The sequence below is a fragment of the Peromyscus maniculatus genome, chromosome 15 (genome assembly GCF_049852395.1).
Source record: "Peromyscus maniculatus bairdii isolate BWxNUB_F1_BW_parent chromosome 15, HU_Pman_BW_mat_3.1, whole genome shotgun sequence".
Lineage (NCBI taxonomy): Eukaryota > Metazoa > Chordata > Mammalia > Rodentia > Cricetidae > Peromyscus > Peromyscus maniculatus.
The window spans coordinates 79,675,587-79,701,749 of NC_134866.1; the positions used below are offsets into that span (position 1 = coordinate 79,675,587).

General features: G+C 39.9%; 1 protein-coding gene across 13 annotated transcripts in view; it reads left to right on the forward strand.

The window, feature by feature from the left end:
* Erbin (erbb2 interacting protein) overlaps window positions 1–26,163 on the forward strand; it is a 109,995-nt gene that overhangs the window by 17,710 nt on the left and 66,122 nt on the right. For 9 of the 13 annotated variants that reach the window (XM_076552158.1, XM_006982736.4, XM_076552160.1 and 6 more), the window contains exons 2-4: window positions 10,477–10,524; window positions 15,781–15,978; window positions 18,078–18,195. In XM_076552158.1, coding sequence (XP_076408273.1) covers window positions 15,790–15,978; window positions 18,078–18,195 — 307 coding nt within the window. In that variant the 5' untranslated portion in view covers window positions 10,477–10,524; window positions 15,781–15,789. The remainder of the gene's footprint in view (window positions 1–10,476; window positions 10,525–15,780; window positions 15,979–18,077; window positions 18,196–26,163) is intronic. The other 4 variants (XM_076552159.1, XM_016001309.3, XM_076552157.1 and 1 more) reach the window with 1 other exon arrangement.

Genomic DNA, 26,163 nt, shown 5'->3' on the forward strand with positions numbered 1-26,163 from the left:
TCCTGTCTATACTTCCTGTCTGGCTACTGGCCAATCAGTATTTATTTATTTATTTATTTATTTATTTATTTAAGATTTACTTATTTATTACGTATACAGTGTTCTGCCTGCACAGCTGAAGAGGGCACCAGATCTCATTACAGATGGTTGTAAGCCACCATGTGGTTGCTGGGAATTGAACTCAGGACCTCTGGAAGAAAAGCCAGTGCTCTTAACCTCTGAGCCATCTCTCCAGCCCCAGTGTTTTGTTTATTAACCAGTCAGAGCAACACATTTAACATACAGAACATACCACAGCATAAGAAGATAATACTGAATTGGCAAATCACTACTACTTGACTCTTAAGAGATCTCTTATTTGCTACATTACTATTTAATTTAATCTATTTTTTTGAAAGAGTTCCACCAAAAATGCAAATCATTTATAAATTATATCTGCTTTGAAATTTTGTTACTAAATGCAATTTAACGTAAATATTATTCACCTGTAAAGTAGCATAATATATTTCTTTTTTTAAAAGTATTTCATGCAAAGATATTTTTAAAGCTTTTGAACTGTAGAAATGGTGGCAACTTCCATTTACTCAATTGAGTCACACTTCCGAGATGCCTATGTTAATATTACTCAGTTAATAAAGTTTTTTAGTAATGACAATCAATGCATATAAAAACTATTTCAGGGCCGGTGAGATGGCTTAGCAGACAAAAGCACTTGCTATGCACACTTGACCTAAGTTTGATTTTTGGAACCCATGGTGAAGGAGAGAACTGCTCTTGAAAGTTAATCTCTGACCTTTACTGTGTGCCATTGCATGTACTGCACATACACGGTGCATGTACTGCACACACACGGTGCATGTACTGCACACACACGGGAGTGGGGAGATCACAAGGGGCCTATTTTAGAAGATTGTAAAACTACAATTTATTTCAGTAAAGGACAGCCTAAAACAGTTCTTCTTGTTTTTGAACTTGCATGTGGTGTATGTGTGTGTCTAGGTGTGTACATGCACAGGTGAAGGCAGAAGTTGGTTTAGCTATCTTCCTCTGTTCTCCATTTTATTTTTAAACATTCAGTGTCTTCTGTCACTCTCTGCCTGTTCCTTTGGAGCAGGGTATTTCCCTGAACCTGGAGCTCATGTTTTCTAGGCTAAAATGGAAGCCCCAAAGCCACAGTAATTCTCCTGTTTGTGTTCTGCACCCCTTGAGCTGGAGTTACAGGCATTCAGGGAACACCTGACTTGATACCTAGGTGCTAGGATCTAAGCTCTGTTCTCATGATTGCACAGCTCTCCTTTCCTGATTTTTCATGTTTATTTGTGTGGAATGTATGCATCTATGTGCATTCATATGTATGTGGGTACACATAGGTGCATGTGTGTGGAGAGGCCTAAGGTTGATATCTGTAATTCTAACTTGATCATTTCCCACCTTATTCATTGAGCTGAACAATAAGGTGTGTAGATAGCCAGCTTGCTCCAGGGGACTCCTGTTTGTACTTTCTGAGCACTGAAATTAAAAGCAGGCTGCTACACCCACTTGCCATTTACATGGGTTCTGGGACAAAGCTTAGGGTGGTGAGTCCTTTAGTGTGGATGGAAGGATAGAGACAGTGGTTTACAAAATAACTGAGGATACCTACATAGATTTTTTTCATATATTTGAGTTTTTCTTTTTTTTTTCTAAATTTTAAGTTCAGAAGCTTTGCTATAAAGCTATCAATGTGACTGACCCTTTATGTGAAATAAGCAGAAACTAGAAAAATGGGATTGTATGAAGGATGTAATTGGTCTTGGGGACGCTCAAGGCCTAGAAGGGGGTTCGTTTCAGGAAGAAATTAAAACAAATAATTAGAAAGTGTTCAGGAATTCAGGTGCATCTCTGTCTGATATTTTTCTTCAATGAGAGTGTTCTGATTCTTGGCAGCTCCTTCCATGGGAACTGTCTTTTGGTCTTAACGTATTATGGAGAGAGAAGAGGTGGCTTTGCTTCTGGTCTGCAACAGTGTGACTGCTGCCTGGCTGGTTCTGCAGTGGATATGGGAAACACCCTTTCAGATGGGAGAGCAGCCTTGAAAGCAGGGCTCATCTATTGGGCAGGCTGCTTGTTATACATATCTACTTCCCAAGCCACATACTCTGCCTTACTATTTGCACAGAGGCACGAAATGGGTTTGTGGTGACTATTTTTAGAGAAAGGTGAAGTCACTGGAGTGAGAAGCTGTTCTAAAGAGGTCTGATGTGTTTTCTTGAACACAGCGTGATGTTTCCAGGGTTTATCCCTGCTGTATCATGTGCCAGTACAATATCTTTTTCTAAAATAGCTAACTGATACTCCACTGTATGGACATGACATTTTGTTTAATCTGTTAATTGGTAAGTCTTTGGGCTGCTTCAATGTTTTGCTCACTGAATAATGCTGCTATAGGGTTTTTGTTTGTTTGTTTTTTTAAGGTTATTTGTTTTTAGCCCTTTTGTTTCATACCTAGTAGTGAAATTGTTAAATTGTTGTCATATAATAACTGTGATTTTGGTTTTTTGAAAGAGGATCTCTCCATGACCCTGGTTATCCTGGAACTCACTCTGTAGACCAAGCTGGCCTAGAATTCAAAGAGATCCACCAGCCTCTGCCTTCTTCCCGAGTATTGGGAATCAGTGCATGTGCCACCATGCTGATAGTAACTGTGTTTCATGTTGTGGATCTGCTAATCTGTTTTCAAAGTGGCTGTACCATTTTCATATCACCATCAGTAAAGTACAAGAGTTCTAGTTTCTCCACATCCTCCTTGGCATTTATTTCTGTCTTGAGGATAATCCCTCTACTTCATAATGGTGAGTTACTGGAGTTTTGATTTGTGTTTTCCTGACTAAAGATGCTAGCATCTCTATGTGCTTTGGATTTTTGTTCACCTCGGAGAAAACCCTGTTCACATTTTTTTTTTTTTTTTGAGACAGGAGTTCTAACTACTGGTCAATATCCTTTTGTAGCCAAGGATTGTGCTAATCTACCCACTCCCACTTCCCAATATTGGGATCACAGGCATGTGCCACCATGTTCAGTTTATGTTGTGTTGAGAGTTAAAACCAGGGCTTTATGCTGGACAATATTTTATTAATAGAACTGTAGCTCTGCCCATGTTGTGATTTCTTGTTGTTGCATTTTAAGAGTTCTTTTAATATAGATACAAATCCACTATCAGATATATTATTTAAAGGTACATCTTCCATTCTGTGGGGGGTCTTTTCAACTTTTTTGTAGTAATAATATTCTTTTACATTATTAACAGTGTCTCTGGTGTTTGTTTTATTCTTGGAGGTGACACTAATGGTTGTTAGTTTTTTAACTGAGGATGTAGTCCTGTTTCTAATTTACTAAAATTTTTGTCAAGAATGAATGTTGCATTTTGTTTATGTAGACATGATTTGATATTTAGAGAGAAAGTTCGTTTTCCTTCTTTGGTATCTGATTTTGTGACCTATAGATAATGGCTTTCCATTCATTTTGGCACCTCTTAATTATAGTTTACTGTTGTTTAATATAATGTAGGGTTTTGTATTAGTTAGGGTTTCTGTTGCTGTGAAGAGACACCATGACTACAGCAACTCTTATAAGGGTGGTTCAGTTCAATATCATCATGGTGGGAAGAATGGCAATGTGCAGGCAGACATGGTGCTGTGTTGTGGAATATTAGTTGAAGATGTGTTACATTTGTTTATGCTGTGAAACATTAGTCAATGATGCAGAGATGTGTTGCATTCTTTTATGTTGCATTTGTTTAACTCTGTGAAGCTGTGTTACTTTGCCTGTCTAAAACATCTGATGTTTTAGAGCTGAATGGCCATTAGCTAGGCAGGAGAGAGAAATAAGTGGGGCTGGTGGGCAGAGAGAATAAACAGAAGAACAAGGAGAGGGAGGAGCGAGAGAATGAGAGGAGGACTCCAGGGGCCAATCATCCAGGCACACAGCCAGCAGCAGAGTAAGAGTAAAGAAAGACATATAGAATAGAGAACAGTAAAAGCTCAGAGGCAAACGGTAGATGGGAATAATTTAAGAAAAGCTGGCTAGAAACAAGCCAAGCTAAGAACTGGGCATTCATATGTAAGAATTAAGTCTCCGTGTATTTATTTGGGAACTGGGTGGTGGGCCCCAAACAGCAAAGAGGAAAAAACCAAGCAAGTACAGTGCTGGCAAAGCAGCTGAGAGTCCTACATCTTGCAGGCAACAGGAAATTGGTCTGTGACACTGGGTGGTATCCTGAGCATAGGAAGCCTCAAAGCCCACCCCACAGTGACACACTTCTTCCAACAAGGCCATACCCACTCCAACAAAGCCACACCTCCTAATAGTGCCACTCCTTATGAGATTATGGGGGCCAGTTACATTCAAACTACCACAGGTTTAAAACAGAAAACAAGTAATGATAACTACAGGTTCTTCTTATGTTGTTCAGGCTGGCTTTGATCATTTGACCTCAAGTGATCCTCTTGGTTGTGCCTCTTGAGAGCTGGGATATGTATCAGGGCAGGCTCTAATATTTGTTTGTTTATTTAAAATAAAAGGCTTCCCTGAATAATCCTGGTTGGCTTTGAACTTGACATTCTCCTGCCTCAGCCTTTTTTTTTTTTAAAGTATTCTTGAGTCTGTACATTAAATAGTTAATTTATGTTAATGTGGAAGATACCACTATTAAAGTTATATTAAACTTACAGTAATGAATTGGGAAATGATATTTAATTTTATAACATTTTTATAAAAAGCTATGCATATTTTAAAACATAACCACTATTGTTATTTTAGTAAATATTAAAAATTCAAAATCAATATATTGATGAATTTAGCAATTTTAAACTTACTATCTGTACTACTAAATGCCCATTGTCATTTCTGTTTTCACATTTTTTTCCATCTTTTTTTTATGTTGTATTTTTTATTTTATAATTTAATTTAATTTTACATATCAGCCATGGATTCCCTTGTCCTCCTCCCCTACCCCCCAGCCCACCCCCCTGTTTTCACATTTTGTATCTTTGAGTCTTCTGAGATATTATCTGTCTTTTTGAATTTGCAATATATCCCAAGCTGGCTCAAACTCAAAATATTCCTGCTTTGGCCTCCCTTGGTTTACAGGTACATGCTACCACTTCTTGCTCCACCCCTACTCCCCAAAAGTATTTGTGTGCATGTGTGTTGGGGAGAGTGTTGTTGGAGTGAGCAGTCTACTCCTGATTTACATCCCTAGCCCTTCTCTCTCTCTCTCTCTGTCTCTCACTTTCACTCTCTCTATGTAATTAATAATTATAATAATTAAAAATATTATATATGTGTTGTGTTTAACAAAACCTCGGTGGTTTGATTTTACCAATAAAGTCTTGGGAGCCAGATGCTGGGGTTAAAAAAAAAGTCCTGCTAGCTCAGAGAGGCAGAGAAAGCACCCAGCTGACCTTCCACCTCCACTAACATCCCAGAACCTCCTTCTTCTCTGCCATCTTAAACAAAACTCCTCTAACTGAGTGTTCCTTCCTTCTACTTCCTGTGTGTCTCTATCTTCATCCTCCTGTTTTCTTCTTAATCATCCTATGTCCTCTTCCTGTCAACTGGTTGCTTGCTCTGTCTCTTGACCTATTGTTGACTTTATTTAATCCGGTTTACAATATTCAAGCAGAAAGCTCTTGGATTAAAGGTCTGTGCTAGGACTGAGCCACACCATGACTAGAAACAGGTTTTTCCCAGTAAATATCACAATATCGGGGTTCATAGTGTGATCAAATATCCTGAAACACACACACACACACACACACACACACACACACACACACACACACACACACACACACACACACCCCTACACACCCCTACACAAGTTTTTAAATTTTGTTTTTGTGAGCTTGTGAGAGTGGGTGGGGAGGGGGAGTTCAGGAGACCAGAGGAAGATGTTGGGTGTCCTCTTGTGTCACTCTGCTTATTCCCTTGAGGCTCAGTGATCTTCCTGTTTCCTCCTCACGGCACCAGGGTTAGGTTGTGCGTGGCCCCTGTCTTTTTCCATGGATGCTGGACTCGGAGCTCAGGTCCTCCTCACGCCTGTGCAGCCATGCTCGTACTAACTGAAACTCGTCAAGAGTCCCTCTTCTCGTCTTACTGCTCATAGTCGCCCATAAACCAGACGTCCATTTCATCTTTCCTCCTCCATGATCCCCACTCTTCCCTTCTCTTTCCAGCAGCCCTGGGAACTGAATGCAGGGCTTCACATAGGCTAGGCAAGTGCTCTAAGCCGTGCTCCTGGATCTTTTGAAGATTTTTGCTTTAGACAGTACTGTTAACTTACATCTTGACCCCATAATTGTTTTGTAGCCCAGGCAGGTCTTGAACTTGGGTTCTTCCTGCTTCTGTTTCCTGAGCACCTGAACCTGTGCCTAGTACTCTTTCTCTTAATCTTTTTTGTCCCCTTATTAAATGGGGCTATTGGATGGAGAGCTAGATGTGCAAGCTTGAGGTTAGAAAAGGACTCACTTCAGTGCAGCTGGCATTGCTTATGGACTGCATTGTATTCTCTTAGCTCACCCTTGACTTTTAGCTTCAGGCATGGGAATTGGTACTATGAAGAATTAGGCTTACCTGAGGCTGGACGGTCTCCAACAGTCTTCCTTTTTTGCCTCCATGACTTCTTAGCTGTGGGAGGTCTAGATTAGAGAGCAAGGCATTGGTGGTAAGGAAGAGGTTAAGTCCCTAGATGCAGCTCTGCTCATGTCTGCCACTAAGAGGAGCAGTGGATAAAAGCTTCTCGTTCATCGTTCATCATCTAGGTAGAGAGTTCTGAGTAACCTTTTGTGTTTTCTCAGCAGGTTGAAGGGAAACAAACTCCTGTTCCATCATATGGAAGACTGTGATAATATATCATTCCTTATATTGGGATTCGCTCTGTCCCTGTCTTACTCTTCTTGCTCCTCCAGCTAGTTTCTCAAACACCTATCTTTAATCATGCCTTAGCCAATTTGAGGGACAAGTTGGAACCCAAAGATAGCATTCACTTATATTGTGTTTATTAGATTTTGAAAATTTTCAATTAAATTACTTTTGACTGCTACACAAAAGCATACAGTTGTACATATTAATGGAATAATATGATATTCTGATGTGGATGCACTATATAATCTTTAAGTCAGGTTAAACATATCCTTCTCCAAACATTTATAATTTCATTAGGGTAAAAACTTTAAAAAATATTTATTCTAGCTTCATGAGTACTTAGAATTTGGAAAATAGATAATACTTCAAAGATTGAAATTGAGTGATTACTCGGGGTAGGTTTGAGTATATGTAAACGAGGAATAAGGTGTATGTTATGTGTTAAGAGGTTGGTTTAAAGAGGATCAACAAGCAAAGAGACTTGGCGTGCCCAGGCGCCGTGACAGAACTAGGTGGGTGGGAAGTTTTCATTGGACTGGCAGGACAGATGGGGCTGAGGTTGGAGGAAGAACAGTTGGGGACTAGAGAGATGGCTTAGTGGCAATGAGTGTTTACTGCTGTTCTAGAGGATGGGAGTTCTGTTCTCAGCATCCACATTGGGCGCTCACAACTGCCTGTAATTCCAGCTACAGGGGATCTGATGCCATCTTTGGACTTCTACAGGCACTCGTATGTACGTACTTATATACATAAACACACACACACACACACACACACACACACACACACACACACACACACACAAATTTAAACAGGAAGAATAAATGAAGACAGTAAACATGGACAGCTTGTTTGAGGGATTTGGCTGTAAAGGGGAGCAGGATAAAGGTCTGATGATAATTGAACACAGGCACTCTTCAAAGAGAGTTATTTTTAAGATGAGAGGCAAAAATATGTCTTGTTTATGTAGCATATGGTCAAACACTTTTTGTCCATTACAGTTTAATCAGTTAATTGATTTAAAGAATGATGCTCAAGCTCAAATTCAGGGTCTTGTAGATGCTAAGCCTAAGCTTTGAACCTGAGCTAATTTCTCCTGGCTCTCTTTTTAAAAGTATTTCCAGTTGTCTCTGTAATGATAGTCTTAATATTATTGCTCATGATTTTAATATAGTCATCTAGTTTTATTCTCATTGACTCTTCCTAAATCATGTTTGATGAATCGTAGAAGTGAAAACAGTTCTTAAATATTACTAACAGAAATAAAGATTAGGAATTACTTTAGCATAGATTTAAACACTCAAAAGTAAAAAAAATTGAAGGCATTTACATAAAGAAGTTAAAATTGCCACAGGATTCTTTTTGTTGTTGTTGTTGTTTTGTTTTTTTTTGAGACAGGATTTCTCTGTGTTAGCTTTGTGCCTTTCCTGGAACTCACTCTAGCCCAGGCTGGCCTCGAACTCACAGAGATCTGCCTGCTTCTGCCTCCCGAGTGCTGGGATTAAAGGCGTGCACCAGCACTGTACGGCACCACAGGATTCTTATTTATGGAGAGGAAAATCCTGTCAAGACTGTATGAGAAGGTGGTGGATTTGAAATAGTGCCATGATTAAACTTCCTTCCTTGTGAATATACATTTGTGATGACATTGGATAAAATGTTTCTTTGCCCGGTTTTTATCAACCTGCTGCTGAAAATCCAGTCAACTCTGTGATAGGAACAGGTGAAATTCACCCACAGACTTTCTTTTCTGTATTGTCCCTCCCTCCCAAGTTTGAACTGTTTTCTTTCTCTACTCCCGTTTCTTCCTTAGGATTGTAGAATACTCTGAATACTCTGACACAACTCCTTACTAACTTTCTCTTTGGGATAGTCAGTATAATGATTGTAGAATGAAAGACTTTGGAAAGTCATTTGAAGGCTTTTGTGCCTTAAATTGTGTCAGTCCTCCTGGATTGAGGTGGAGAATTCCACAGATTCTTCTATTATTCGTCAAGTTTCCTCAGCAGAAGAGTAAGCCAGATAGTATTTCTTCCATTAGAGTATTTTTTCTGTAAATTTGGCTGTTTCATTTATACCGAAAATCTATATGGAGATTTCGACTTCTAATTAGGCTATAGAAAGATACAAAAGAGCTTTAGTTACTAATATTAAGAACAACCCAAAAATATAAATCACAGGTACTAGAAGTAGACGTAGCAGGAATCAGTGGACTGAGCAGCCGGCTGGAGGGCTGGCCTCGTAGGTCAGAGGACTGGCTGCTCTTCCAGACGACCGAGATTGAGCCCAAGCTCTCACGTGGGCTAAGCAAGCTCTTCCTTGAGCAGTGTGCACCCCTCACTCTGCGTGAATTTTAGCCAGCTAGTCGTAGGGTTCCACCCAGGGTTGATGATGATGATGATGATGATGATGATGATGATGATGATGATGATGTTGATGATGTTGTTCTTCTTGTCTTTCTTTTCCTTACTTCTTCCTCCTCCTCCTTCCTCTTCCTCTCCTCTTTCTTGCGCTTCCTCCTCCTTTCTCCTCCTTCCTCTTCTCCTCCTCCTTATCTTTTTCCTCTTCCCCTCCTCCTTCCTCTTCCTTTTTTTCTTCTTCATGACAGGTTTTGCTAGTGCAATCTATGGATGGTTACCCATATCCTGTTTATAAAGTTTATAAGGGGCTGGAGAGATGGCTCAACAGTTAAGAGTGTGTCCTGCTTTTTCAGAGGACCAGGTTCTGTTTATAGCACACACATGGGACAACTTAGGAGCATCTATAACTCCAGTTCTTGGGGATCCAACACCCTCTTGCATCCATGGGCACCTGCATGTATGTGGCACACATAAACTTACTCAGGTGCACACTCTCATATACTCAATAAAAAGTAAGTAAATCAAAAGGGTCTTTCTCATTCTTAAAAACAGAGTTTAGTTGGCTTCCTTTGTCTGGAGTATGTATCTTTAAATGTGATACAGTGACACTCATTGCTTTGTACCACTCAGTTGTGCTCATTTAACTAGAGTTTCCTTCTCTGCCTCCAGGCTCACTTGTCTGTCTTTTGATGCATATTCTCTTCTAGCAACTGGTTGCTGCTGTTGTTTTTTAATATCCTGTTAAATAAAACTGCCTGGTTGTGTTTGGAATGTCCAGTTTTGCCCACCCCCACCCCCTTTTTTTCCTTCTTTGGTCCTAGAAGGTTAAGCAGCCAGGCAAGTATAATCATTGGTTTTAAAAGTCCACTTAGTGTGTGCCAGTGGCCCAGTTGTGTTCTGGAAGTTCTTTTTGGCTGGCCATAGCTGGTGACTTGAATGATTGCCTGTTGTGGTCTTTAGGAGTACTAGGTGTCCTGTCAGTAAAAGGAAAGAGGGAGCAGCAGACCCAGTGTGGTCACGTGTTTGGGGAGGCTTTTGTGCTCTGTGCACTACAACTGATAGGCTGATTTGCTCAGTTGATTATACTTGCAGTTTACAGTGATCAGTGTTTCCAAGTTCAGTTTAGCTTCTGTTGTAAATTAGGAATTAGAGATGTCCCTTAGTTATAAAGATTTTTTTGTTGTTAATTTTGATTTTCTTTTGCTTTTCATAGAATGTTGGCTCAATTAAGAAACATCAGGGAGATAAATTCAACCCAGTGGTAAGTAGATTTATTTCTCTTTTGTTTGTTTGATTTGATTCTTTTCTTTCTTTTTTTTTTTTTTCTTATCCACCTCTGGCTGGCCTGGAACTCACTATGTAAACCAGGCGGGCCTCAACGAGATGTGTCTGCTTCTATGTCCCAAGTGCTGGAATTAAAGACATGAACCACCATGCTTGGCTAGATTTAATTTTGTTAGAAAGTTGTCAGTTTATTATGCTCCTTTTCTGGGTTGACTGCTTTTCTTCCATTGTGATTGGAGGATTCTTAACTCCAGTGTCACCTCTGGTTCATATAGTAGCTTTCCCTAAAATTCTACTTAGCAGTCCATTGATTTGATTGTGCGTCACTTTCTGTTCAGATTGGCTTGGCTGTCTCCGGTGGGTGACTCTCTATTACTAGGTATGGGAAGATCTTGCTTTAGGTAATTTTCCTTTTCCTTTACACTCTCCTCTCAAGGATTAAGGTCCTTTTAGTTTTTCTTTTCAATCACTTAGCAGCTGTCATTCCATACTGTCTTATCTACAGACCTACGTAGAATTCAGATCTATTTTTGTATTGGCTCTGTGGCCACTCAGTTCATTTTGAAGACTAAGACCCTGACGGGATGGCACATGCTTGTTACCCTAACCTCTAAGGCTGAGGCAGGAGCTCACTTGACTTCGAGAGGCCAGCCTGAGCCAGCATGAGACCTTGTCTCAAACAAAACAAAAAAGACAGAAGACTGTCTGAATTTAATCTGATGTTTGAATTGCTCTCTGTGTAGCTTCCTAAAGCAAAGCACACAGTCACTCTTCCCTTCCTGAATTAACTGTCCTGCTGTAATTTTGTATTCATTTGCTTTATGAAGAAAAGTCTTGGGGACTTTCAGTTTAACAGTTACTTTACTCTATAAATTACCTTGTACCTCAGGTGCCTTATATCATATCCAAAACAAATATGCTGTCTTTCTGATTACATACATTATTTCATGCCATTCATTTATTATATTCCTAAATCTTGAATGGTTTCTGGAAATGAAATTTTTAAGCCATATTATTCAAGTTCTTACACATTGTCAATTCTGTGTTCAGACATGTTTGTAAGTATATGGTTTGTGAGAATCATAGTTTGAATCATGGAAGTAGTTCTGTGCAGTTGAACTTTCTGTCATGGTAGAAATGTTCTATAACTGATCCACTTTGGTAACCCTAGTAAGATGTGGCATTTGAACGTTTGAACTAAAATGGAATAAGGAAACGGCATTTTAAATTTTATTTGATTTAATACTAAATTTCAATAGCATATGTATCTGCTGGCTACCATCCTGGACAGAACAAATAGCAGGTTCTTAAATGGCCTAACTCAATATCAATTTAAATGAGAGATTTTATATCTTATTTGGGGGTTTAAACTTTTTTAATTGAACATAATTTCTTTATTGATTCTTTGGGAATTTCAAATTGTGCACCCCAATTCCACTCATTTCCCAGTCTCTCCATATCTGTCCTTCACCCTTGCGGTATCCCCCCGCTAAAAAAATTTTTTTAAAAATTAAAAAAAAAAAAATAAAAAACCACTTTGCTCCTCTTTCTTGCCTTTCCAACACCTCTTTATTCATCTTAGTTGCATTAGAAACCACAGTGTATCGGGCAGTATATTTTTGTTCTATCAGCTTAACTTGTGAATATTCATTTTAATAAGTCACTGGTCTGGTTCAAAGCCTCTGGTTTCTGGTACATCATCATCACTGGACCCTCACCAAAACTCTCCTCAGATATCCCACAGCCTCCCTGAGTCATAGAGATCCCTACAGGTAATTGTTCCACAGGACTGGTTCCTTCACATGCTCCAGTAGGTCATAGATGGGGTAGATGTTAGGGTGGGCCAACCTGAAGCCCTGGATATGGGCCTAAGTGATAGCTGAGCTGGTCAGAAACTGGCTGCTGGGGCCGTCCCCCTCAGGCACAGGGCAAAGCCGACTCTCCTGTGCCCACACCATCAGGGCCAACTTTCCCATGCCCATGGTGAGGATTGGGGCCAGCTCTCCTGTGCGGGGCAGGCCATGAAGGGCAGGGCCAGCTCAGCATGGCCCTGGAATTTCATCATGCATGGTTCTTTTGCCCCCCTTGGTAACATGGGCCGCAGACATCAACACAGATCCTAACTGCCATAGCGACATAGACCCAGACATGGCCCTTGGCAGCAGCTCGGGCTTGGACATCACCGTGGCCCTGGTAGCAGCACAGACCACTCAGATGAGCATGGCTTCAGTGGTAGCATGGCCCTCAGATACTGACAAGGCCACAGGTTGAGGCCCAGACCCTGGGCATCTGTGAGGCCTTTGTGGCAACCTGGGTCACAGATTTCAACACAAATCATGGTTGTGGTGGGACCGCAGACCCAGATATGGTCCTCAGCAGCAGCAAGGCCTGGGTGTCACCATGGCCCCAGGTGGCAGTGCAAGCCACTCAGATCAGCACAGCCCCTCAGACAACAACATAGTCCCAAGTGGTGGCCCAGACCCCCAGGCATCCACATAGTCTTTGATGGTACCAGAAGCTATGGACATCAACACAGACCCTGGCTACTGCTGCAGGGCGACAGAACCAGACATGGCCCTAGCTGGCACTGCAGGCCCACCCAACAAGAACAGCATGGCCCAGAGGTGGCAGGACCCTCAGACACCAACATGGCCACAGATGGCGGCCCAGACCCAGGTATCCGAGAGGCCTTTGGCAACATGGGCCATGGATGTTAGCACAGAACCTGGCTGTAGTAGGACCACGGACCCAGACATGGCCCTTGGCAGCAGCCCAGGCCCAGAGGTCATCATGGCCCCGAGTGGCAAGCAGGCTACCGATACTGTCCTGCTCCTCACAACCTTTGCTTCGTCCATTCTACCTTTTTCCACAGCAAGTGAACCATTCTGCTTCTCTTTCTCTCTCATTTCTCCACCACACATTTGCTCATCATGATGGCACCCTCCCATCTAGCACCACAAGGTGCCAGGCAGGCCCAAGAATATCTTCAGCCAGCCTAGGCCTTGAGGACCAAGACTAGCCTGTGGATGGCTTCCACCTGCCTGAGCCAAGTGGCATCCAGCAGGTCTGTGGATGTGTTCCCACCAGCCAGGATTTAAAAATTTATCGTAATAGTATATAACTGTACGTTTAATCCTCTTTGAGCAGTTAAATTCTTTATTGAATGAACTGTTATTCCTGTTGGTAAAATGTACATATCTGTAAACATAGAATTGTTAGTAAGAATTCAGTACACTTTTTTTGGGGGTGTGTGTATTTCTTTCTAGACATAGATTTTAGATGTAAACCTTCTGGGTGTATGATGCTGGGTTTCTAAACCAGGGTGAGCCTTGCATGGTTGATAAGCAAGCACTTTAATTGTACTGTTCCATCAGCCTCAGGTGAAAACATCTGACACTTGACCTACTAGATTTTCTTTTTTCTTTTCCGAGACAGGGTTTCTCTGTGTAGCTTTGCATCTTTCCTGGATCTCGCTCTGTAGATTAGGCTGACCTTGAACTAAAAATCTTTTTAAGTAAAATCTTTTTAAGTAGTTTTAAGTAGTGTGTAAATAGACCTATTGATACTGGGTTTTGAGGATCTAGTTCAAATGTATATTACATGCTTTTACAAAAATCTACCTTGTGGGTCTTTGTAGTTCTAAAAATGAAACACTAACTACCATGTTAAAGATCTTTAATTTCTGGTGTTGTTTCCTAGTTAAGAAACTCTGTTTCTTTATGGAAGCAATAGGACATTCCCTAGAAAATTGTCATGAAGACAAAGAAAATATTTACATACTTTATCCAAAGAATTTCAGCATAGTGCCTGGTGATTCAGTAAAGTCAGGGTGTGGGAACAAGTGTAGGGACCCTGTCTATGATCAGACATTCAGGTACCATAAAATGGGAAGTAGTGCCTTGTGGAGCCATGTTGGATCCCAAGTCAAGGAAAACATAATTCTGATTATGTTTTGATTTAAACATTGACATTTTATTCATGGATTATTTTTCAGTAATTAAAATATTTAAGATATTTGTCTTACTGAGTTTTCTATACTCTATTGTATTTTGTGCCTGAGAGGTCTTAGTGACTTTACCTCAGGTTGGTGCTGGTTAAAAGTACTGTGTCTGTGCTTCAGGCAAGAATTGTATTTATGGACAGAGAATTGCTTACTAATTGGCAGTCATTCTCATTTTATTAAATTAGTACTCTGCTAGTTTGGAATTTATACACAAGTTCTTTAAAATTGACCTTGTGAGTTTACTAATTCAAAATTGGCTTTTTCTCTCTAACTGAAAGACTGTATTTTAAGTGAGTTTACTCACATGTAATCTTAAACAATTTAGAATCTTTAAGCTCTTTTAAAAACTATAGGCTAGTATTTGATTGAAACAAAATTATACTTGAAGTAGTTGGGTATTTTCATGTAGGAGAATCAGAGTGTCTTAGGGTCTTTATTGCTGTGAAGAGACATCATGACCACAGAAGCTTCATAAAGAAAACATTTAATTGAGGGTGGCTCGCTTACAGTTTCAGAGGTTCAGTCCATTATCATCATGGTGGGGAGCATGGCAGCGTACAGGCAGATATGGTGCTGGACCTGAGAGTGCTATATCTTGCTGGCAACAGGAAGTCGACTGATTGTCACACTGGGGGAAGCTTGAGCAAAAGAGACCTCAGAGCCCGCCCCCCAGCATGATACACTTCCTCCAACAAGGCCACACCTCCTAACAGTGCCACGCCCTTTGGGAGCCATTTTCTTTCAAACCACCACCGTAGGAAAGTTAAACCATAGGAAACTTAAATGGTGATTGATCCCTAATGGATGGTTAAGAAGACCTGAACATGTCTGTGCAGTCATTTCCTATTCAGAAATGCGTATAGTCAAGTTCTTCACTAAGAAACAATTCTTAGAGCCAGAAATTAGAGAGAAATCTTTTATTATGGTTTTTGAGAGTTAAGCAGACTTCTCAAAGCATGGTTTTGTAAAAACATATAAATGGTTACTTCTTGGATTGTTTTGTGAAGCACTGAAGTGCTTGAGTTTAACTTGAAGTCCTAATTTGAAGCCCACTAGATATATAAATGTAGATATTAAAACAGTCTTAAGTAGGCTCCATTGGGTGTATGTGGTGGTCAGGAGGTATTTTGTCTGTAGCATATTGAGTTGTGCTATCTGGATGGTAATTTGTTGGAAAAGTTGTTTGTTATATTGTATACAATTTGATTTGTTTTTATCTACATGCTACAGCTGTTAAAAATGACTACGAAGCGAAGTTTGTTTGTGCGGTTGGTGCCATGTCGCTGTCTACGAGGAGAAGAGGAGACGGTCACTACGCTGGATTATTCTCATTGCAGCTTGGAACAAGTTCCCAAAGAGATTTTCACCTTTGAAAAAACCTTAGAGGAGCTCTATTTAGATGCTAATCAGATCGAAGAGCTCCCCAAGGTATGTTAATACTGTCAAGAATTATGTCTATTATGTCTATTCATAGACATTTACATCCTTATATTCTTGTACATGTGTTGCTATTCATTGATTTAGTCTTACTGTAAGCACAATTCAAAATGATACAGATTTTTAAACCTCTGTTCAAGTTGCTGCAGTACTTGTGTTAATAACTTAAAATTTTATTTTTACTTGAAGCATATTATAACCATCAAAATAGATAATGCATCTATTACAACTTCTGGAGCCATTAAATTTAACTGTCTTATTGTAAATTCTATAAGCCCTTTATATGCAGTGGTATAATTGGGGCTAATTGTCATTTCAGCTACCACATCATGCTTTCATGGGTCTATAAGTTTTAGAGGTGGGATTCTGTTTTCTTCCATTTTGTCTGGAATTGGTTTGGAGAATGTGCATCTCTGAAATCTAATAACAACGGACAGAAAAAGATGGCTGTTGTGGAGTTCTTTCTCAGATTACCACTTTATTAATTTTTTAAGTATGCTCCTAGTTTCCTCTTATTATTTGTATGTTTTCATGTTTTTTGAAAAAGCTGCAGTAGCTTTAAATTGTTTATTAGGGTTTATAGCCATCTGAATGGCTGTTTGTGTTTTTTTTCCGAGACAGGGTCTCACCTTGTAGACTAGACTATCCTCAACTCTCAGAGATCTGTCTACCCTTGCCTTCCAAGGCCTGTGATTGAAGGTGTGCACCACCATGCCCCTTGAAGCTGTAAATGGAGACTTGACATTGGTGGCTTAAAAACCTGGTTAGAGCTGGGCATGTTGATGCCTAAGGGAGGAAGATCTCCAGTTCAAGGCCAATTTGAGCTACACAGTGAGTTCTGCTTTGGCCTGGATTGTATGTGTAGTGAGACCTTGTTTCAAAGCCAGCCAACCACAGCCACCAAAGAACAATCTAATATGTATTATCAGAATTCCGAAAAACTGTAATTTGGACTGTGAGATTTAGAAAATAAAATTACAGGAGACTTAAATAAGAATTTCTCATGAACAAGAAATAATTAGTATAAGTATACAGTATGTAGGATATAGTTATACTAAAAAATAGTTTATCTGAAATTCAAATTTAATTGGGTATCCTGTATTTAATCCAGCAACCCTAACTGTAATATAACAGAAAATAAAGCATGTTGCATATAGACCTTGCTTCATGAAATAGTTGTTTTAGATATTTGTATGTTTGTGAATATCCTGGATGACAGTATACTTATAATTGTGATGACCAATACTAAACGCATTTAAAAGCCAGTTCTATCCTAGGTAATTAATTTTTTAAAAATTCCATTGAGATAGAATCTCACTTTCTAGTCTAGGCTTCAAACTTCACTGCAATCCTCCTGCATCAGTTTCCCAGATCTGGGGGTTATAGGTTTGAGCCACTAAGCCCAGTTTATTCTTGATAATTTTGTGGAGAAGTCTTTAATAGCTGTGGAAAAATGTTAAAGGTCTCCAGTTACATGATTGTGAATCACACCTACACTGTGATTGTAGTGTATTTTGTAATTTACTGTTCATTGTTACTGTGTACTCCAACAAATCCATTACTTTTCATGACTAGTCCTCTGACAGAACATGGAAAACCTAGGTTAGTCACGAATTAGGGTCTCAGTGTGGAGGCATGTACAAGAGAGACACTGACTGTAACAGTGTAAGTAACTGAACATGTACCTACCACAGACCTAACACTTCCACATTTTTCAAGGGATGTTCTTCAGTATGGCTTTTTGGAATAAGCTTGATTAAAAGACAAGCTCCAGAACTTAAAATCTGTAACAGCCACTTACCCTTTGACAGCTTCAAACAGAAACATAGCCATATATGTTTTAGATACTGGTTCTCACTGGGTGCAGGTTAGAAGTATAAATCATTCTAAGTGAGTGAAGTTTATTCAGATCCACAATAGCATAGTCAGAACAACGTGAGGCATTGTTCTGTGTGTCATGGATTTCCTAGTGTTAAAGTAGGCCTAAGTCATTTAGCTTTAGTATGGATATTAATTATATAAAAATTAGTTCATGAAATACCTAAAGAAATGTAAAAGGTAATCAAAACCCTTTCTCTCTTTTTCTTTAGCAACTTTTTAACTGTCAGTCTCTACATAAACTAAGTTTGCCAGACAATGATTTAACAACATTACCAGCATCCATTGCAAATCTTATTAATCTCAGGGAACTGGATGTCAGCAAAAATGGTAAGTCCTCCTGATTCTTGTCCTGTGATACATATTTCATTGTTAGAATTTCTAAAAGTATGTTGTGATGTATTAATTTCATCTACAATCTATTTTACATAAATACAATAACATTTTTCCATTTCAAAAGTTTCGTAACCTGTTTTATGTCAAATGCAATAAAATTTAGTGTCATATTCTTGGCTTATAATTGTTTATAAATATAAAATCTGTGATACCTCAAAACAACTGGAAAAGAAGTACATATTAAATATATCATTATAGTCCATCTTACAATGGGCCTGTCAAATATATTCCTCCTAACTGAAAGCTTTGACGTGGATCAGCATTTATCATCCTACTCCCTCCCTCTGCCTTGCTTCTGCTAACTGCCATTTCACTCTCTGCTTCTGGGAGCTTGCCCTTTTAATGTTCGGTATTGGAGATCACGGGATGTTCATCTTCTTATTCCTGATTTATTTTACTTAACATGATAGATAGCCTTTAGGTTCATCCATACTATTGCCAATGACTAGGTCTCCTCTTCTAATGACTGAAGAGTGTTTCACTGTACATACATACATATAATGTTTCCTTTACTGAGTCATTTATTCATGGAAGCTCAGGTCGATATCACATCTTAGCTGTTGTGAGTAATACTGCAGTGAGCATAGAAGTGCAGACCTTTCTTCCCTCTTTCCCTCAGAAGTTGGGTGGCTTGCAAACCATTTTCTCCCACTCAGACAACTGTATTTTCACTGTATCCTTGACTTGTTTGGTGTGCACAGCTTTCTAGTTTTATGTAACCAGTTTATTTTTGTATTTGTTGTCTATCTTTTTGGTGTCATTTTTACAAAACCATTTTCTAGGTGGCTTTTTTTTGTTTTTGTTTTTAATTTTTATTTTTTTTATTTTTTATTTTTTATTTTTATTTTTTTTGGTTTTTTCGAGACAGGGTTTCTCTGTGTAGCTTTGCGCCTTTCCTGGGACTCACTTGGTAGCCCAGGCTGGCCTCGAACTCACAGAGATCCGCCTGGCTCTGCCTCCCGAGTGCTGGGATTAAAGGCGTGCGCCACCACGCCCGGCCCTAATTTTTATTTTTTAAATTACACTCATGATATTCATTAATTACACTCATGATATTAATCCCATTTGTGGTATTCATAGATTACATTCGCAGTATTCATTCAATTATATATATTTTTACAAAACCATTTTCTAGGTGGCTTTTTTTTTTGATTATTTTATGATTTATTTTTATCTTATGTGCATTGGTGTTTGGCATGCTTGTATGTCTGTGTGAGTGTGTCAGATCCCCTGGAACTGGAGTTACAGTAATTGTGAGCTGCCATGTGAGTGCTGGGAATTGAACCCAGGTCCTCTGGAAGAGCAGCCAGTGCTCTTAACCACTGAGCCTTCTCACTAGCTCCTGCTGCTGCTGCTTCTGTTTCTCCTTCTTTTCTCCTCCTCCTCCTCCTCCTCCTCCTCCTCCTCCTCCTCCTCCTCCTCCTTCTTCAGAAGTAGTTTTACAATATCTGGTCTTGTGCCTTGAATCCTTTGGTATACTGTGGGAGTCTCCCACTTTTTCCCCAGGGTACTCTTGAGGAGGGAGAAGTGAAAAATATTTAGATAGAAGGATAGAGGAGAGAGAGACAGATAGAAATATAGGATAGCCTTGGGAGGGCCTGGATCCTTATCCACCAGCCCCTTCTGTCTCTTCTAAAGGGCTAATTATAGGTGTGCCAAGAGGTGAACCAAAGACCTCTTCCAGCACAGCCAAGTGCAGACCCTTCCAATCACCTGGTAACCATGCACATGGTCAAGCAATCCTCTAATGCAGCCCTGCTGGGTAAAGCAAGCTCAGCTCTCACTAGGAAAACTTTGTGGGCCCCCACAGTCTACACAGGGACATCTGCTTTCCCTAGTCCCACCAAAGAGATTCTCCTTTCCTTGTGATGTGTGTAGGCAGATTTTTCTTTGCATTGCCAGCTCACAAAAAATGACACAAAAAGTTATTATTAATTATGAAAGCTCAGCATTAGCTTAGGCTTGTTTCTAACTAGCTGTTATTACTTAACCCATATTTTTTAATCTACGTTCTTCCACACACTCGTTACCTCATCTCCATTATACCTATCCTGGTTATTCTGCATCTGGCTGGCAACTCTGCTTTTCTTCATCCCAGAGCTCTCTCTGTCCAGAAGTCCCTGCTATATACCATTGCCTAGCTATTGGCCGTTTAGGTTTTTATTAAACCAATCACAGTGACATGTCTTTACAAAATGTAATCAGATATCTCGCAGCAGATGTGTTCTTGGTACCTTTGTTGTTTCTGACCTTCTGTTCTGTTCCATTGGCATTTTTCTGTTAAATCCGTACCATATTCTTTCGTTGTTAGAGCTTGCAGGTGAATTTTGAAGTTAAATGGTGTGAGGCCTGTGGCTTTGTTCCTTTTACTCAAGATTACTTTAGCTTCAGAGTCTTTTGTGCTCCTGTGCTAGGATTGTTTTCTTCTGTTTTTGTGAAAAATGTCATTAGAATTTTGATAGCACATTGGATCAACAGGACACTGGGTGGGTTGGACATTTTAACAGTTCTGTTCCTTCTCATCTGGAAACATGGGGTATCCTTTCCATTTATTTACACTTCTAGCTTCTTTCATCATAGCTTTGTTGTTTTCTGTGTAGTTGTTTTTGTTGTTGTTGTTATTAGCTATTATAAATGGGATTTTGCTTTAAAAGAAAAATTTTGGATAAATTATTGTTAGCATATAGAATTGTGACTTCTGTGTGTTCCATTTTAATGTTGACCCTTTTCATTTCTTTCTGTTGCCCACTTGGCTCTGGTTAGGATTTAGTACGGCTATGCATAGCTTAATGACCATATATTTACAAGTTTTTCTGAGAAATACAGCACAGGTCTTTTTTTTTTTTTTTTGGTAAATATCATAGAATATGGTCTTTTTAAAATCATCTTTTATATTTTGAAATTACATAATTTCCCCCCTCCAGCTTCCTCCCATGTAACCCTCCCCTTTCAAATTCATGGCCTCTTTTTTGGTTGTGAGCCTAGCCTTTAACGACTGAGCTATCCCTCCAGCCCATGGCCTCTTTTTTAAAAATTGTTCTTACCTAAATATAAATACAACCTCCTCAGCCTATATGTTATTTGTACGTATATGACTTCAGGGCTGAGCATTTAATATTAGATAACCAATTTGGGCTGCTCTTCCCTGAGGAAGACTATCTCTCCCACTCTCCATATTCCTTAGTTGCCTCTAAGCTTTTTGTGTATGTGTATTGGGGGAGATGGTATTGAGAAAGAGTCATTTTGCATAGCCCTGGCTGTCCTGGAACTCATTATGTAGACCAGACGGGTCAGTGAGACCAGACTCACAGAGATCTGCTGTCTCTGCCTCCCAAGTGCTAGGTGAAAGGCCTGTGCTACCACACCTGGTCCCTGTAGTTCCTTGTTTAGCGTTGAGGTCTTGTGGGTTCCCCCCTTTCGTGTTAGCATATCTGTTGGTGGTGGTGTTCAGGTCCTGTTTAGGCAGCCGTATTGAGGAAACTATGGGTGTAGCTTCTCTGACGTTCCTGGGAGTCAGAATCTCACAGCAAACTCCTGATCCTCGGGCTCTTACAGTCATTCCACCCCATCTTCTGAGATGAACCCCGAGCCTTAGGTGCGGGAGCTGTATTGTAGACGGATCAGTCAGTACTGGGCACCACATGATCCCCTTTTCTCTACATTTTGACTGGTTGTGGTTTACTGTAATGATCTCTGTTGCAAAGAAAAGCTACTTTTATGAGGGGTGAGAACTGTACTTATCTATATGCATAAGGATAAATATTTAGAGTGTAGTTTGAGCTCACGCTGGTTTATTAAAGTGGCAGGTGTAGGTTCAAGATCCATGACTTAACTAGCCCTGGGTAGTTGGCTGGCTTTCCGTTATCAGGCGATTTCCCTCTTGTTGAGTTGGTCTTAAGTCCGTGAGACAGTCCATACCACCAAGATATGAGTGCTGCTGTTGCACCCTTAGGGTCTTCTGCCATGCTGGTTGCTTATGTGGTCTCAATCTAATCAAGCAATGGTAGGCATAGGGTGTATGAGAATGTGACTTGGATTATAATACAGTAAATATTTCCTTAATAAGTAGGAAGGAGTTCTGTGCTCAGTCTTGCACTGCTCTGACAAGATACTTGAGAAAATAATGGGAGGAGCAGAGATTCTTATTGACTCACAGTTCTGCAGTTTGAGATGTATAGATGTACATGGCTTCTGGCCTCATTGCTCTCAGCTGGTGGCACAGTGCATCATAGCAGGAACATGTGTTGGGGTCCAGTCATCCCACGGCAGCCAGCAAGAAAGCAGAGGATGGAGGACTGGTGTTAGAGTATTTCTTCAAGATGTGCCCTGACCCCCGGACTTCCTTTTACTGTGCCCTGTCTATCTGAAGGGTCCACTATCTCCTAACAGCCTTAGAGACTGTCTGTCAGTAAAACCATTGGAAATATTTAAGGCCCAAATCATAACAAGTATTCTTGAAAATTGTTACAAAAAGTAATAGTATATAACAGTAAGTGTATAAACCAGGAACGCTAATTTGGCAGTTTGTGCCGTTTGTAATTGTCAGGCTAGAGTTTTATCTGACTGACAGCACAGGTTTGTTGACACCAGTATCACCACATACACCTGAGTAACATTGTACTTGGACACTGGCGCCTACTGCAGCATTTGACAGTCGGGATTGTTCAACTACATGGAATAGATTGCTGTTGCTTGTGTGATTGATAGTTGACGGAAACGTTTCATGGTGAGTGGCTGCACTATGCTGAATGGACATAGTTACAGTAGGGATTTTTGTCTTGTTCCTAATTGTAGAAGGAAAGCCTTGAACTTTAGTTGTTGAATATGATGTTAGTTGTGAATTTATATTAGGTCTTTATTATGTGGAGAAATAGAACTATTGCTAATTTGTGTGACTTTTTAAGAAGTTATTAAAAGATGTTAATTTTTTTGCATTTTAAAGATTTTCTTTCCACATTCAACTGAGGCATGCATAGATTCCTGAATAATGAATTATTAACAAATAAGGAATTTTGTTTAGCTTTCTATACCTAGCACAGAAGATAATATTTTAAACTTTTAAATCTTTCAGAGAGTCAGGGAGAGAAGAAAAAGTGAGCTCTTAAATTTTTTAAATGAACATATATTTTAGAATTACAAAAAAGAATGAATCATACGAGGATAACTTTTTAATGCCCTACCCTAAATGCAGCTTTTAATAAGCACTAAATAAGATAGGGTTTTAAGTGGTAGGCACGGGGTGCATGAGAATATTTTCTTTTCAATGTTTGGAAAGAATATTTAGAAACCAATCCTACCAAATTAGTACAGCAGCATCCTCAGACAGTACATAATAATCATGTCCTATGGCCCTAGTTCCAAGCCCACTCTGTGTTCTGATATGAACATGTAGATATAGACTTTCCTTGTATTGATTCTCATAAATTCCAGGACTTACTATGCCTCATTTTAGGATGAATTAGAATAGTCATGGTCCTTTTGTATTCACAAATTACAGTTAACTTTGTCAAGTCAGTAACTAAGCATTTACCTACACCCCCCAAAAATCTTAAGTTAAAAAAAAAAAGCATATGCATTTCTTTACTAAATGCAGGCTGTATAAAGCATTCCATTTGGACAGTCTATATAAAGCATTTAGGTCACATGTTATAACAAAAATGATTACCTTGAGATATTGTTAACTACATTATTTTGAAGAATAAATCCATTTTAAGGCTTTGATTTATTCATTTACAGTAGGTTTAGGTGAAGTTTCTAGTGGTTAGTGTTCTGCAGTATAGCCACTATCTTAGCTGTATCTTAGGAACTAACTGTTTTATTGCTGTAAGGAGACATCATGACCAGGGCAACTTATAAAAGAAAGCATTTAAATGGGGGTTAGCGTACAGTTGTAGAGGGTTAGTCCATGATGATCATGGTGGGGAACTTGGAGACACAGAGGCAAGCAGGGCTCTGGAGCAGTAGCTGAGAACTTCACATGCTGATTCTCAGGCAGCAGGCAAAGAGAACAACACTGGACCTGCAGTGACACATCTCCTCCCAAAAGACCTCACCTTCTAATCCTTCCACCAACTAGGGACCAGTCATTCAAACATAGGCTGTGCTATGTGGGCCATTCTCATTCAAACTACCATGAGCTGTAAAGGAACAGCACAGTCCGTAAAGTGCTCGCTGCACAAACATTTGAAGATCTGAGTCCATCCCCGGCACCTGTGTAAAAAAGCCTGGTATTGTGGTGTGAGCGTGTGATCTCAACACCGGAGAGGGAGAGACACATGGATCCCTGGTGCTCACTGGCTAGCATGCCTAGTGGCAAGCTCCAGGTTCCAGAGGGAGACTTTGTCAAAACAAAACAGAACAACAACAACAACCCACAAACAAAACAGAAAAATAAGACAACATATCCACACCCAGAGTTGGGGCTAACTATTCTTTATATTTTCTTCTTTTTTACTTCATTTTTAAAATATATTTTTATTTATTTGTGTATTTATTTTGAGTCAGGGTCTTGTATAGCCCAGACCGTCCTGGAGCTGCCCATGTAGACCAGAATGACTTCAAGCATGTGGCAGTCCTACCTCTTCCTTCTGAGACCAGGGCCACTGATGTCTGCCACCATTCCCATCCCTCTCCTTTTTATCTTTGATGCTTGAATGAAGCTTCAGTTTATTGTTGGTGAATAAAGCTGAGGAAGAGATGGAACTGTGATAATGTCAGAGCTGTTACCTTGCTTAATACATTCTAGTCTTTCTAATTCCCAATCCTCATCATTGTAATTAAACGGATTTACATACCGAGAGAAGAGGTGATTTTGATAAGCCTGTAATGTTTAACCCTAATGTTTATATCTTTACAAGTCCACTTTATTAAAGAGATGATTTTTAAAAAAAATTCTTTTGGGGGTAAACCAATGTGGCTAGTTGTGAGAAATTTGAATTTGTTAGTTGGGTTTTTGATTTTATGGTATTCTATGTAAATGAAAGGTTAGTATGTATCCTAGTTCGCTTGCTGTTGCTGTGATAAACACCAGGACCAAAAGCAACTTGGGAAGGGAAGGGTTTGTTTCAGCTTACAGTTAGAGCCCATCATTGAAGGAAACCAATGCAGAAACTCAGAACCTGGAGACAGGAAGTGAAGCAAAGGCCACGGAAGATGGCTGTTTACTGGCTTGCTTCCCATAATTCACTCAGCCTGCTGTCTTACACAGCCCAGGACTAGACTACCTGTAGTATGAATCTTAAAGAGTCTTATTAATAAAATCAAACCTGAGGCCAGGTATCGGGGTGAAAGCTGGAAGCTCAGAGAAGCAGAACAAGCCACAGCTACTTCACCTTGCCACTTCCTCAGCTGATCCTGTTTCCTCAGACTGGAAGTCTCTGAGTCCTCATACAGAATGGGTCTCAGCTGAACTGTTGCTCAAAAGCCTAAAAGTTTAACCAGCCAAATGCTTCTAGTTTCTGATCTCCACGCTTTATATACCTTTCTGGTTTTGCCATCACTCCCTGGGATTAAAGGCGTGTGTCACCATGCCTGGCTATTTCCAATGTGGCCTTGAACTCAGATCTAGAGGGATTTCTGCCTCTGGAATGCTGGGATTAAAGGTGTGTGCTACCACTGCCTATCCTCTATGTTTAATATTGTGGCTGTCCTGTTCTATGACCCCAGATAAGTTTATTAGGGTGCACAATATTTTGGGGGAACGCAATACCACCACAACTACCTGTGCAGGGGTGGCACTGCCCACAGTGGGCTAGGTCCTCCCATGTCAATTCTTAATCAAGAAAATGCCCCCACAGACATGCCAGTTGGCCAGTATGATGGAGGCTGCTCTCAGTTGTGAGGATCCCTCTTCCCAGATGACTCTAGTTTGTGTAATGTTGATAAACACTAATGAGCACATTA